The sequence below is a fragment of the Protopterus annectens genome, chromosome 17.part0 (assembly GCF_019279795.1).
Source record: "Protopterus annectens isolate FY-2018-M chromosome 17.part0, PAN1.0, whole genome shotgun sequence".
NCBI lineage: Eukaryota > Metazoa > Chordata > Ceratodontiformes > Protopteridae > Protopterus > Protopterus annectens.
Genome location: NC_056751.1, coordinates 634,808,397 through 634,823,079, shown reverse-complemented (window position 1 = coordinate 634,823,079; position 14,683 = coordinate 634,808,397). Strand labels below are relative to the sequence as shown.

Genomic DNA, 14,683 nt, shown 5'->3' with positions numbered 1-14,683 from the left:
TACATACATACATATATGGTTCCATCCCATTGACTGTGTGTGTGTGTGTGTTTGTTCAACAGCTGTTTAGGCAACCATTTATGATTGACTAAACAGCTGGTCAACATATGTCCAACATCGAACAATGCCTGGGTTGAGGAATTTGCCCTTACCCAGTTTTTGTGCAGTCTTAGAGTTAGGATATATAATAAGCAGGAAGTAGAGCAGTCCCCAGCATGGGGGGATGCTGGGGGGGTTAATCCCTGCAAATAATGTTTTACTTGTTTCTTTGTTTGTTGGTTTCTTTTTTGCATTAGCTGAGGCTGTTTCTCAGCAAATGTGTAGCTGCTTGTCAATGTATGCAATTTCAACATAAGAACCTCAATATTTAGCATGTCAATGATGGATGTATTTGATATATATTCATTATATGAGTTTATAATGGATAATGTCCAGTGAGTGTCATCAAAACAGAAAGATTGAGCAAACTCATCAGCAATTATTACTAATGGCTGCTAAAATCAAAGAAAAAAATAATTGCAAACGTAAACTAATAGGTTATGTTTGTGATAACCAAAAGTTAAACTAAAAACAGCTTTTAACATAGGTAGTTTTACACACCCCAGAAATTAAATTAACATATTTCAGGGTTACACAATCTTGCATAAATTGCAAAACTCCTTGAATTATATATTAGTCAATATAATGAACATCAATTTGACAAACTGAATCACTAACAAAAAACACCAGCAATTGAGCATGTGATAAAATGTGTGCAGCAATCACTCATATAGTGTGTGTGTGTGTGTGTGTGTGTGTGTGTGTGTCTATATATATATATATATATATATATATATATGGGATCACTACAAAATACCGAACACCCAACATCCCGACGCTGAAAACAACGAGACCAGATGACCAAAACCCTGCATTACTGAAAGACCAGAAGCGTGAAATGCAAAATCCTGATGTTAAGGGATTTTGCGTTGGAGCTTCTGGTGTTGCGGTTCAGGTAAGCAGGTGTGTGTGTGTGTGTGTGTGTGTGTGTGTGTGTGTGTGTGTGTGTGTGTGTGTGTGTGTGTGTGTGTGTGTGTGTGTGTGTGAGGGACTGTAATGTGTGGGTGTGAGTTTGCCTTGTGTGTCTGTGCGATCTCGGAGGTAGAATAATAAAGTAGGGGGGTGTGGGGGATGCAGGCCCCCACATGGGGTGTGCAGGGGTGCTTGCCCCCCTATTTATGTTTAGTGTAGGATGCATTGTTTGGTTGTGGGGGGAAGGTGTGTGTGTGTGTGTGTGTGTGTGTGTGTGTGTGTGTGTGTGTGTGTGTGTGTGTGTGTGCTGTTTGGTTGTGTAACTTTCGCGATTTTGAATTTCACAGTTTTAAATATTCGGTATTGTGGGGTTTTGGATTTTGGGCATTCGGTATTTAGTAGTGATCCTATATATATATATATATATATATATATATATATATATATATATATATATATATATATATATATATATATATATATATATATATATATATATATATATATATATATCAAATGTATGTTGTATGTGTGTGCGTGTATGTATGTGTATATATATATATATATAAAATGTATGTTGTATGTGTGTGCGTGTATCTATGTGTATATATATATATATCTATATATATATATATATATATATATATATATATATATATATATATATATATATATATATATATGGGTCTACTTCTGTTCTTCGAAAAACCCACTTTAGCAAAAGTACACTTAAATGAAAGTGCACTTTCTCGAATACCGGTTCACAGAATTGGGAAAAAAAAGAACACTAAAAACACATTTTTGCAGGGGGGCAAGCCCCTGCACACACACTACTTGTATGTATGTGTATATATATATATATATTTATATATATATATATATATATATATATATATATATATATATATATATATATATGGGTCCTATTTATTTTATTGACAGTACGGTTCATTGAATCATATTTTGTCGAAATTACTTTAGCGAAAGTGCATTTTGTCGAACATGCACTTTCGGAAAACTAACCAAATAAAAAGGAAAACATGCGGTTTGCATGTTGCCTTAGTTGTACATCAACATATACTGTTGATGTACAATTAAGGAAAGTTTTGTTGAGATCATAGTATAGTGGGGGTAAGGTAATATTCCCTTTTCCACACTGTAGTACAATCTCGGAGTGAGAATATTAAAGTACGGGGATGTAGGGGGGCTTGCCCCCCTGCATAACACTGTTTAGTGTGTTATTTTACTTCTTTAGTTAGTTTTTGTTTTTTCATTTTAAGAAAGTGCATTTTTAATGGAATGCACTTTCGCGGAAGTGAGTTCAAGGAAGTACGGTTCGATGAACCATACTTTCGATTTAAAAATGTAGATCCATATATATATATATATATATATATATATATATATATATATATATATATATATATATATATATATACATATACACTAACTCTGAGATTGCACTACAGTGGGGAAAAAGGTATATTTCCTTATCCCCACTGCACCATGCTTCGGTAAACTGGTGTTTGCAAAAGTGCACTTCCGCTTAAGTGCACTTTCCCTAAAGTGGGTCCGGCTTTCTGTTTTTCGAAAAAAAATGTTTTTTCGATAAACAGAAGTAGACCCATATATATATATATATATATATATATATATATATATATATACACACACACACACACACACACACACACACACACACACACACACACACACACACACACACACACACACACACAATAAACCAGCACCCTGGTGTGATAAAAGCAAACTTTCATTCCCTTGTCCTTTTGGAGAAACAAGATAAACTAGTTTCCTAATACAGGCTTCATCAGTATCTAAATAAATGAAATAAACACTTCCTTTTATATACACCATAAATCATGTGATAGATAAACACCATGCAAGCCAACAGTTTTAAAAAACAACACTAGTAGTATGGCATGAAAACAGGTAATTCCATGCGGTCTCCAATCCAAATACTAACCAAGCCCTATGCTGTTTAGCTTCCAAGGTCAGGCCTATTTAGTCTAATTCGACCGCTCATCTTTCCATTATTGATATAGTTTATATATGTTCATTCAGACCGGGTGGCTGCAATATTCCAGTGTTAAGTATCCAAACCTGTCTTTAGTATATAAAAACGTTTTTACAGCATCCCCACTCACAGCCTAGGTTTTTATTTGATCAGTTTCTATGAATACCAATTTATCTGTGAGCTGAACCTTTATATGCTTATAGAATGTACTCCTGAAACAATTGATATTACATAAATGAGTGCTCACACATTCTAACTTTGTATTGATTTGCCCGACATAAAAAGTGTCACATGCATTGTACAAGATAAACAATAAATTTATTTTCATGTGTTACTTGTTTTCTATCAAATGTCCTTTTCAAATTGCATGTAGAAAAAGATTGACACATGAAAATATGTTTACCTAGAGAATAATGCCCACAGGGACTGAATCCAGTTCATTGCATCACAGATCTATCCATTTTTTCAACAAGTTTATAACTAAATAAACACTGCCCAATATTCCTGCTTCTTCTTTACCTAAATTTATAGTAATCAGATAGATATTTGCTCAAAACTGGATTGCTTAGAAGCATTGGCCAGCATTTGTTAATACTTTGCTTAATATGGAAACTGTTCATTCCACACGTAATAGTAAATCTAATAATAACAGAATCTTGCTTCCCCTTATTATTCTGATGTCATAGGACCTCTGTTCTATCCTGTGTATCAGCTAATTCCTGTGTTTCATCAAGCACCCTTTTGTTGTAACCTCTATGAAAGGTCTTCTAAGGGAAAAAGTGTGGGGAATATGTTATGTCACAGTTATTTTTTATGTGTTAGATAATTTAAACTACAGAGGAAATGTTAGCTGCTGTAAATGTACAATATGCTGTTATGTTTGTAATGAATTTACAACAATCAGCAATGTTAGCTTGAAAGTTAAAGGTTATTTTAATTGTTCAACATGTACTGTGGTTTATGTCATCAGATGCCCTTAAGACTTACTTTATGTGGGAAAAACCAAGAGAAGCTAGAATAAAAGAACACCTTAGAAAATTACATACTGGTAATTTAAACATTTCTTTGGCTATGTACTTTATAGATAAACAGGTGATTGTGGGCTTAAAATCTTAATTAGCGAAAAAGTTTTTTGGAATGCGAGACATGGTGGAACAGTGAACATTTTCTTACAGTATAAAGTAAGCATCTTTATACTTATGTTTAACGTTTTAATACCATTTGGTTTACAATTTTTATGTAAGTGGAAGGTATTTTTAGATAGATTAATTTATTGTGTGTTGATTAATGTATGACATCATTTCCTTTTATAAGTGCATTAAACGATGGTGTCCTGTTCTGTTTTTGAAAGTTGCTGGCAAGGTGTCAGAAGAAACAAACTATTTCATGTGGAAAGCATATTAGTATTTTATTTATTTTTTTATTTTAGCATTTTATTTATTCATTCTTCTTCTTCTCCTTTCAGCTTTTCCTGGTTAGGGGTCACCACAGTGGATCACCTGTCTGCTCATGATTGGCAGTGGAGTTTTACGGTGTCGAGTTGCCAGCCCAGCGCCCAACCTTCCACAGAAGGCACACACATGCACACACTCACACCTAGGGCCAATTTAGAGTGTCCAATCCACCTAGCATGTCTTTGAGATGTGGGAGGAAACCGGAGCACCCGGAGGAAACCCACGTGACCACAGGGAGGACATGCAGACTCCGCACAGAAGGCACCCCAGCCAAGGATTGAACTGGTGAGGTGGCAACGCTAACTGCTGCACCACCGCGGCCACCATTTTATTTATTCATTATACTTTTTTAAATTATAAGCAGCTTTGTAAACCTTCCACAGGTGGTGAAAATGATTTGCAGCAGAAATATAAATTTGCATGACATGGTAGGCCAAGCCAAAGATGTTCCTTCTAATGTAACTATTACATTTGGCCTTGTATTTCACACACACAGATGCATCCTTTATTATTCCTCCAACGCAGTGTGTGGTATAACAGCTTGTGATATGGTGCTGCAATGCTGTGCTCCCCCATGGTGTTGCCAGGCATATGCCATGTATGCCACAATATACATTATAAGAATTATTGATTTTGTATAGTGTGAAGTGTAAAAATTGAAAGGAAAACTACTGACATATTTCCCATATTTGTATATCAGAGTTAGTATAGTTTGCTTATGTCTTACAAAATTCAGTATACATCTTTTCAGGTTCAGCTTTGGATCATGGATTGCTGCGCCATATTTCATTTGGTACTAGAATGCTCTGCCACACAGTTTGCTGTATCTTATTTGTTACATTGTTGCCACCAACTTCCCTGCTTCGTATAAGCAACTTAGTGAGGCAGTCTGTGAATTCAGATTCTGCTCTGTAGACCTGAGGCTGGCTGGCAGGTTTTGCCATTGCTATGTCTGTATTGTTGATTTTCAGCTGTTAGGATATTTGATTTGATATTCTGAGAGGGTTCCTATGTTAATTGATGACTGGTGATGATAGACAAGCTACAGAATGCATGTAGCTGTCTTTTGACACTGTTTGAAATATTAACCTGTGTTTACAATGACCATGTGGGTCTTCACTTTTGACAAAACTTCTTTCACGGACTTGCATCTCTGAAGACGGGAGGTGTGGAGAGCATTACTTTATTATGGCATTGTTGTTAAAAGGATGTATATTACTGGTTCTCCAGGCCTTTTCCAGAACAATATATTGTAGTGTCTTCATTTTTCATAAGGAGTAAATAAGACATGTAACATCATACCTCTCAAATGCTATGATTTAGGAATAATGCTATGATTCTGGCCCACATATTTAGCCTTGCTCCCCCTAGATTTATGATGCTCTGGGTAATGTGAGACCTGTTTATGGGTAAATACTTTACTGCACACATAAACTAACCCAATACAAACATTTACGGCCACTAACAATACAGGGTCTATTATATAAAGACCTTCTGTTGTGACAAATATGAAAGGGTTCCTCTTTCTGACCTTCTGCTATGATTTTTAAAGGCCAGCACTAGACTTTTAATGTTATGAAGTAGAGAGATATGTTTAACACCTTATTTGAACTTAACATTTCTAAGTTGTATTGTTTAACTTTTTATTCAATGAACACTTACTGGTTTTTGCATTTATATTAACAGGATTATTTTTGTTTAGCCAATCTATTATGTATGATCTAATCAGACATGAATATTTAGTCTTTAAATCAGATTAAATTCTAAATTATTTTATCTTGCATTTCTGTGATTTTTATTTTGGAAGACTTATTGCACTGAATATAATCAATATAATGTTATAATTTTGGTAATGGTTCAGTTATCTAGATACTGTATGTATAGCTTGATTAATAAATTACTAACATGCTTTATGGTTACATGTTTTGTTAATGACTTAAAAAAAGAGTGGCTAGCTGTTTTTTTTTTCAGTATTAAAAAGTATGCCTGTAAGAAGTCTGTGAGAAGCCTGTGAGAAGCATGCACTACTTAGTGTGAAGGACTACAGCTGTGGAAAGGGGAGTCTAAATTCTGGAAGATGGGGTACAATTCTAAAAATCTCAGCAAAAGCCTTGACCCTATGTTGAGGTTGTTTGTGCATGTATGTGAGTATGTGGGTGGTTGTCTGAGTCTATATCTGTGTTCATATTTGTGTTTGCATTTGGTCATGTGTTTTTTAACTTCTTTGCATAAATACAGAAAATATATGAGGTGACTCCTGAGGCACCTAAACGTGTAATTCTTTCTTTTTCTCTGTTGTAACATCTTATTAATAGCCTTTCCCACAAGTTTTCTTAGTATACACAAAGAAACTCAGTAACATGTATGCTGAAGGAATTTTGAGATGACCAAGAGACAGATACAATTTCAGCCTAGTGTAACAGCTGTCTAATTCAGTAGTTGAACTGCTTTTCTGGTAGGGTATACATTTGTAGCCATGCTTTGTCACTGCCTTTTTTGATATGAATACATCTGAGGTTAACTGAAAGTGCATGAGCAACCATACATAGTATAAAAAGAAAACTGCTGAATAAATATGTATAAACTAGCTACGAAATGTATTTATTTATTATTTATTTATTTTCTAGGTCTGTTTTTGTCATTTTCAGAATATCTGTGTTCCTGATTGTTTTTGTTTTGTCGTTTTCAGAATGTCTGTATGAAGATCAGATCCTGGAAGATGGGATGCATATTGTCTCTGACTCAGATCCGTGTGTTATTTGCTACTGTGGTGTAGGTACTCTTCTCACACTGACAGGCAGGTTTCTCTCAGGGTCAACTGGAAGAGGATTGTCAGAGAGCGAATGTTATTTCCTCCAGAATATGGGTGTGCGGGAGGGAGAACTGGGCTCAGTGTGGAAATCTAAGTATGCAATATTTAGTATAAATGAAGTCTGCTGATCTAGAATACCACAATCAGCATCCTCTGCATTGTATATTTCTATTCTCTGATCATTTTTTTATTTATGCAAGCGCAAATTTTATTGCTGATGAATATAACCAACAATTGATTTGGAATTCTGTAGTCTTTGATAGGCAGCTAATTCAGAAGTAATACATAATAACTCTATAGGTATCTTCAGGCGTCTATAACAAATGCGCCTGGATAATAACTCTATAGATATTGTCAGGCCTTTATAACAAATGTGTCCCACTCATACTCACATATATCATGTAGGAACCAATATGTAGCTGAGACGCTCAGTCAGGTCTAATGTTAAATTAATATAAATCTGTTTGCTTAGTTTTACTAATGTTTCAAAAGCAGCAGAGACCACTAATGCTCTGTGTGAAACAACATGCAATAACTTTGAAGCTGTTTCTGCACAGCTGTCCTTGTTTGAAAGTGACTTGAAGGGAGGCCAACATAATAACTGAAACACTGTAATTCCTTCTCTAAAACCAGGATCCCAAGCTTATATAAGAATGGGATCACCATATATTTAGCCAACACGAACAAATGCTTGGTACTCCTTTTCTTCCATGGTGAGTTGAGTTTGCCAATTTTTAATGACAGAAGATTAAAGATCACCAGCACATATAATGCTATGGATACTTGCTAAGCATGAATTTAACCTCCCCAGATGTATGAGGCAAAAAAAGACAAATCCGTCGCAAAGAGTAACAGCACTGGATGACCCATCAACATGCACTTCTGAAGAAAGTCCCTTCTCCGGTGTCTCCAAATATGGCTTTAAGGAAGAGTTCTGGCCATCAGATCTGGTCAGCATGGCATATGCAGTAATGCACTGAAAACAGATAGAATAAACACAAGACTAGAAAAACCAATGTAGCTGCGTTAGTTTCTTCTAAATGATGAGATTTATAGTACCACTTTTATCTCTGTAACAGGACATTACAATTTGAGGGGCCTTCCACTCTGAGATCTACATTAAAATTTTTGTGGCATGAATTAGCACAATAGCTGTAATTCATTCCATGTAACTTAGCATGTGGTTGCTAGATAACCACAGTTTTAAATGAGGTAGCATGCAATTCACTTCAAATGCCAGGGGAGACATGTGAGGTTAGAGAGTGCTACAATGGAACAATGCAGAGGGGGACTACCTCTTCCTTCAGTGAACCCAGGGGGAATCACAAGCTGAACATCCATTCTCAATCCCCCAGGTACAAATATACTCTTCTGAAATGCTCTGCCAGAAAAACAAAAACTATGAAACAAAAACAACATATGACAATCATTACAGTCCATCAAAATAAAACATTTTCTCAGTGGAAATTGCTTCAACTATACATATAGCAAAAACAAATTTTAAGAGACTAATTTGGAGCTGTACATAGCCAAGTAAATCTTTCTTTAACATATTATAAATTACATCATATTATTCTCTGTAGACATATATACATATGTAAGTATATATATATATATATATATATATATATATATATATATATATGTAAAAGTTTGTAGCCTAGATATACCCCATCATCCAGTCATTAAAAATCACAACCTGTAAAATCATAGAAAATGGTCAAAAACAGGAGCATCTTCTTATTTTACAGAATACAGTTTCAGAGATTACCACCCATATGGTTACATATAAGAAATTCCTGTACATGATTAGATCAGTTATTTAACAAGAAATGGAACATATACTGTTAACTGGGAATAATGCTGTGAAGTAAGTCTAGGATAAATTAGATTAGTAACAGGTGTGATGTATGAATGTGTGTGTGCATATACACATACGTATATCCGCACAAACACACACACATATGTAAAGAGTAAGAGAAATAACTACAGATACATATGCAGAAGTGCAGACATATATATATATATATATATATATATATATATATATATATATATATATATATATGCAGATATATATGTCAGTGTGTACAACATATTTGAATGTCAATTTGCTTTTAAAAATTACTTAAGAAAATTAAATTTTAAGGTTTAGTGTTTGATGTTCTTTTGTATGATTGTTATTTGTTTTGTGCTTGGATTCATGAAAAAAGGTTGTTTATACATTTTATAGACAAATACATCTGTCTGTCTCATATATATATATATATATATATATATATATATATATATATATATGTGTGTGTGTGTGTGTGTATATATCATACCTCTCAACCTGGAAACATCAAAAATTCGGACAAAGGCCCATGAAAAATAGGTACAAATCCATACACTGATTAATGTAAAAATTGCATACATAATTATGTAACCCCGCCCACTCCAACGGAATTGTGGGAAACCAACTTTCAAACACAAACTGAAGAACAGACAACCAAAATATGGCCCCAGACCATGCAGCCATTCCAATGTCCCATCCCATTACTTGGCTGTTTCTCCCCATTTACCATAAACACTATAATCTAATGTGCATACTGCTTTACTTCTACACTGATTATTTGGATTTCATTTAAAACTTTTATTTTACATTTTATAACACAAACATTAGTAGACAACTGCTAAACAAAGCAATACAGTCTCACAATGAAGATAGACTTAGCATTAAAACTTTTCTGCCATTGAAACTCACATTCATTGAAACAGCACTGAAACCCACATTCAAAGAAAATGCATCTGGCCAGTGGTGGATAAAGATTACCTTTGGGCTGTTATCAAATCATAGGCCCCTTGCACATGAAACATACATGTGTTCTTTGATACACTTTCCTGAATGTATTAAATTATATTGCTTGTATAATACAGCATACTTGTTAGAGCGTGTTTTAAATTTATTGTTTTGAACATTTTTCCAGTAAGCAATGAAACAAAATGCATGAACCAATAATGACAAAACTGCCCAATTCAGAATATTTCCATCATAAAAGTCTACTCAAACTTTTACAATTCACCAGTATCAATAAATATGCACAATCTCTGCAGAAGTAAAAGACATCTAAATAATTGCACATTACAGAGATCTGTAACTAATGAAGAGGTTGCTGCTAGCAAACAACTTTATATTTCATTGTTTCACGACAAGTAAAGTGCCTGCTGCCCTTGAAGCATAAATTGCCTACTATGTTACATAAAAAAATGATAAGCTAGTAATATTTCAGTAGGGAATGGATGGGAAACTGATAACAGGTTCGTAGTTACTAGGCATCTCCGCCAAAGGAGAACAGTCTCAGGACTGCAGCATCCACCCCGTTTAAAAGTACAACAGAGTACAATATCAGCAATCCATCTACATACCGTGGGAGTAGAACCCACAGCCTTCTGCAGTAAAAGCAAGTGTACCACCTGATGTGCTATTAACAATGCAAGTAGACTTTGTATAAGCAGCACTAAACTTCTCTTTCCCTGAAGAACTGTGCAGCACAAGAAATCAGGAAAGAGCCAAAATGTAATGGGGAGGGCAAAGGCCCAAAACCGGGGACACATTTTAAACATTGCTTGTATAATCTTAGAAAGTTGCTAGAATAAAATGTCTTGTTACCATGTGTTTCCTGAAATATAGTAAGACTGAAACTTAAATGGCTATCATTGTTTAGTGAATTCAGTTCTCACTGATTTGCCAGAAAACCACTTATTTTATTTAACATTTGTTTACTGGGAAAGTCCAACTTGTAACGAAGCCAATTTTCAGCATAGGCTCCAGTCACATGTTTTTGTATCATGGGAGGAAACCAGAGCACCCAGGGGAAACCCACACAAACACAGGGAAGAAATGCAGATTCCACACAGAAGGCACTTCAGCCAAGAATCAAACCAGAGAACCTCTTGGTGTGAGGCAACAACGCTACTACTGCACCGCTACACCATCTGAATTTTAAGAGGAGCAGACCAAAAATATGAGCCAAACATTCCAGACATTCTGTGAAAATTTGTACAACTGAGAGCTACAACTCCTTGAAATCAGAAGTGGTGGTATGGGTAGAGAACTCAGGCTGTTGCTCCTTGTGCCAAAGGTACAGGGTTTGAGTTTGAGTAACCCTCAGCACCAAGTATATCTAACTGGGGCATTTCACACACTACAAAGGTTAAACAGTTGTTTGGTTTACTTTTATACTTGCTTGTAGTGTTGTAATAAAACAAGTGTAAAATACTGCAAGTAACCAATCGGTCCACTTCGTTTGGTCAACTATTTCTGGAAATGTAATTTGCTTAAGGCTGTTGCAATGTGTAGCACATTCAATAAATATTTATATAATATACATCCAATAGATTATATTTAAAATATCTTATGTTCTTGGCAGTGAACCACTTGATTCATTTATGAAGGTTTCTCTGCCAGATGTCCCTGGTTATTACTGAAAAGGGTCTTCTGACCAATTTACCAACCTGTTTAACAAACTTCAACAAATAAATAAGTAATTAATGACCAATTTACCAACCTGTTTAACAAACTTCAACAAATAAATAAGTAATTAAATAATATTAGCACTATGTCAGAAATGAAAAAAAATGAAGACAGCAGATATTTACAAAACACTATCTATACTTTTCAAAATCTGCTTTATCTTTTTCATTGTCATGGCAGATTTGGAGCAATTCTCTGTAAGCAGTAAGTGCAAGATGTGTTATAATGGAGCCAGCATAGAATTTCACACACACACACACACACACACACACACACACACACACACACACACACACACACACACACACACACACACACACACCACATTGCACTTATGGGTAATGTAGATACTTGCCAGTTCACTGATTGATATTCCTTAGGAATTTAAAAGGAGAACAGATTCTCCCACAAAAATCCCATGTGGACCAAAGGAGGACATAGATGTGCTGCACAAAAGGCACCCCTCACCAGGAACCAAACCAGAGAATCAATCAATATGCCTGGGTGTGAATTCATGAAGTATCAATAAATATTTCAAGATTTTGTTTTGACGTTCACAAAATATCCTACTATTCAAGTGTGAAAGAAGTTGTTATTGTTTATCTGTCTCATAATTTTTATGAGGCAGTTGGTCTTTGACACACCATCCACATCCTATACTAGCTTCAGTTGTAGTACTGATAACTTAAGGATTATATTTTTCTGTAAAGGCGTAGGGCAGTATAGCACTGTGTGACATTCTTACAATGGTTCCATTAGGAAGTCCACACACACACACACACACACACACACACACACACACACACACACACACACACACACACACACACACACACACACACACACACACACACACACACACACACACACACACACACACACACACACTAATTGAAACACTGCACACTTACTATAATTGTCATCAATAAAAATGCGACCAGTTATTCAAAAAGCACACACTTACTTCAACTATATGCCCTTCCGGCAGCAGGAATGATCATTAATGAAAGTGCGACCAGTAATTTAAACAGTATATACACTTACTTCAACTTTAATCATCATCAGTAAAAGTGCGACCAGTAATTAAAAAAAAAAAAACACGCTTAATTCAATTATATGCACTTGCGGCGGCAGGAAATGCTCCACTACTAATTCAAATGTTCGCGGTAGAAAACTGTTCACATACAATGTCAAATGTTCTGCCTCTGCGAACACCAGTAATGCAAATGAAATGCTCGACTAGTGCTAGCGACCATCAATAAATGCAGCTCCTAAGCTGCTTTCGTTACTTGTCTTGTCCTTCTTATCTGGACAGCTGGGGAAATGCTCGCATGCTACTACCCTTTCTAACTGCTGCTGACTGCCCAGCCCCAGAAACAAAGCACAGTGAATCCCTTAAGCCCTCAGCCAATTCCGACAGGCTGGCAGAGTGCTTATGAAGCTGATGTCATGGCGCTTGCCTCTGCACGTGATGACATCAGCCCAAAAAGCCGAAAAAAAAATTTTAAAAATGCCGGGAAATTCAGAAATTAAGGAGTGCCAATCGAGAATGGTGGTATCCCATAATTTGGACCTCAAAAATGGTAAAAAACGAGAAATTCGGTACGGATGAGACATATGGTATATATCTCTAACCAAAGGGTAGCAGGTCACACAGACGAACTATTCAGTAAAACCTGCAAGAAAGAAACAGTCATGCTAGCATCCTCACTGTGTAATACCTTAATCCTTCTATAGTGGAGGCCCGCAGGCTGTATGCAAATGATCATGTAAGAACCTACAAGAGTGTTTTAGCTAAGTGGTTTCTGAATGCCCATGACTTTTTTTTAATACCTTTATGGGTACATTCAGCCCAATAGTGCCAAACCCAATAGCTGTAGATGTGCCATGTTTTGGCCTTTTTTTGCCTCATCAGTATAGCGTAAGTGGATTGTTTGGCTATACTTTAGAAACACAGAGTTTGAAATCAAGATTTATGTCTACAAACATACACAGAAGCCAGCAAAAACACTGGCATGTCATTAAGGTATCATTTGCATATATCCCATGGACATCCATTACAGGGAATTTAAGGTTTTAAATAGTAGAAGACTCTAGCTTGAATGGGTCTTTCTTGCAGTTTATATATATATATATATATATATATATATATATATATATATATATATATATATATATATATATATATATATATATAGATATATATATATATATATATATATATATATATATATATATATATATATATATATATATATATATATGTATATATATGTATATATATATATATATATATATATATATATATATATATATATATATATATATAAAGAGAGAGAAATTGCAAGCTGAAGAAGATACTGGTGGCAGAAATTATATAAAAATACATGTTTTGTTTCACAAGAAAAAATAAATAAATAAAACAAAATCGTAGCCCACTTTGTTTAGCAGATCCAAACAAAATGTACAGTGCCTTAAGATTGTTTTCATCCAAGATTCATAATTTACTCATCCCCTCCTTAATATAGGCTGTCTTTGAAACAAAATTACAAGGCTGCAGGTCTCTTCTAAGCTAAGCTTCCAGCTTTGTAAGTGCTACATAAGGTACACTGCGCAGGTTAACCCAGACTGGGTAATACCTCTCCATGCTTCCAGTGTCTTCCTTCAAAGGATTCTCCAAATGAGGAAGAACATCCTGGTTTGATGCTTTCAAACAACTTCCTTATATATATAACCTTCAATGTTAATTAAAACTCTGCTGCCTTGACAACTTCTATGAAAATATTCCCATGGTCCATACTGTAGTTCCCTTAAGAACACGTTTACAAAATTAACATGCACTTTTTAAGGCA

At 35.1% G+C, this 14,683-nt stretch overlaps 1 protein-coding gene across 1 annotated transcript in view; it reads left to right on the top strand.

Moving 5' to 3' along the window:
* VWCE (von Willebrand factor C and EGF domains) overlaps positions 1 to 14,683 on the top strand; it is a 2,001,707-nt gene that overhangs the window by 1,845,701 nt on the left and 141,323 nt on the right. Inside the window, exon 24 of the mRNA XM_044059709.1 lies at positions 7,193 to 7,275. Coding sequence (XP_043915644.1) covers positions 7,193 to 7,275 — 83 coding nt within the window. The remainder of the gene's footprint in view (positions 1 to 7,192; positions 7,276 to 14,683) is intronic.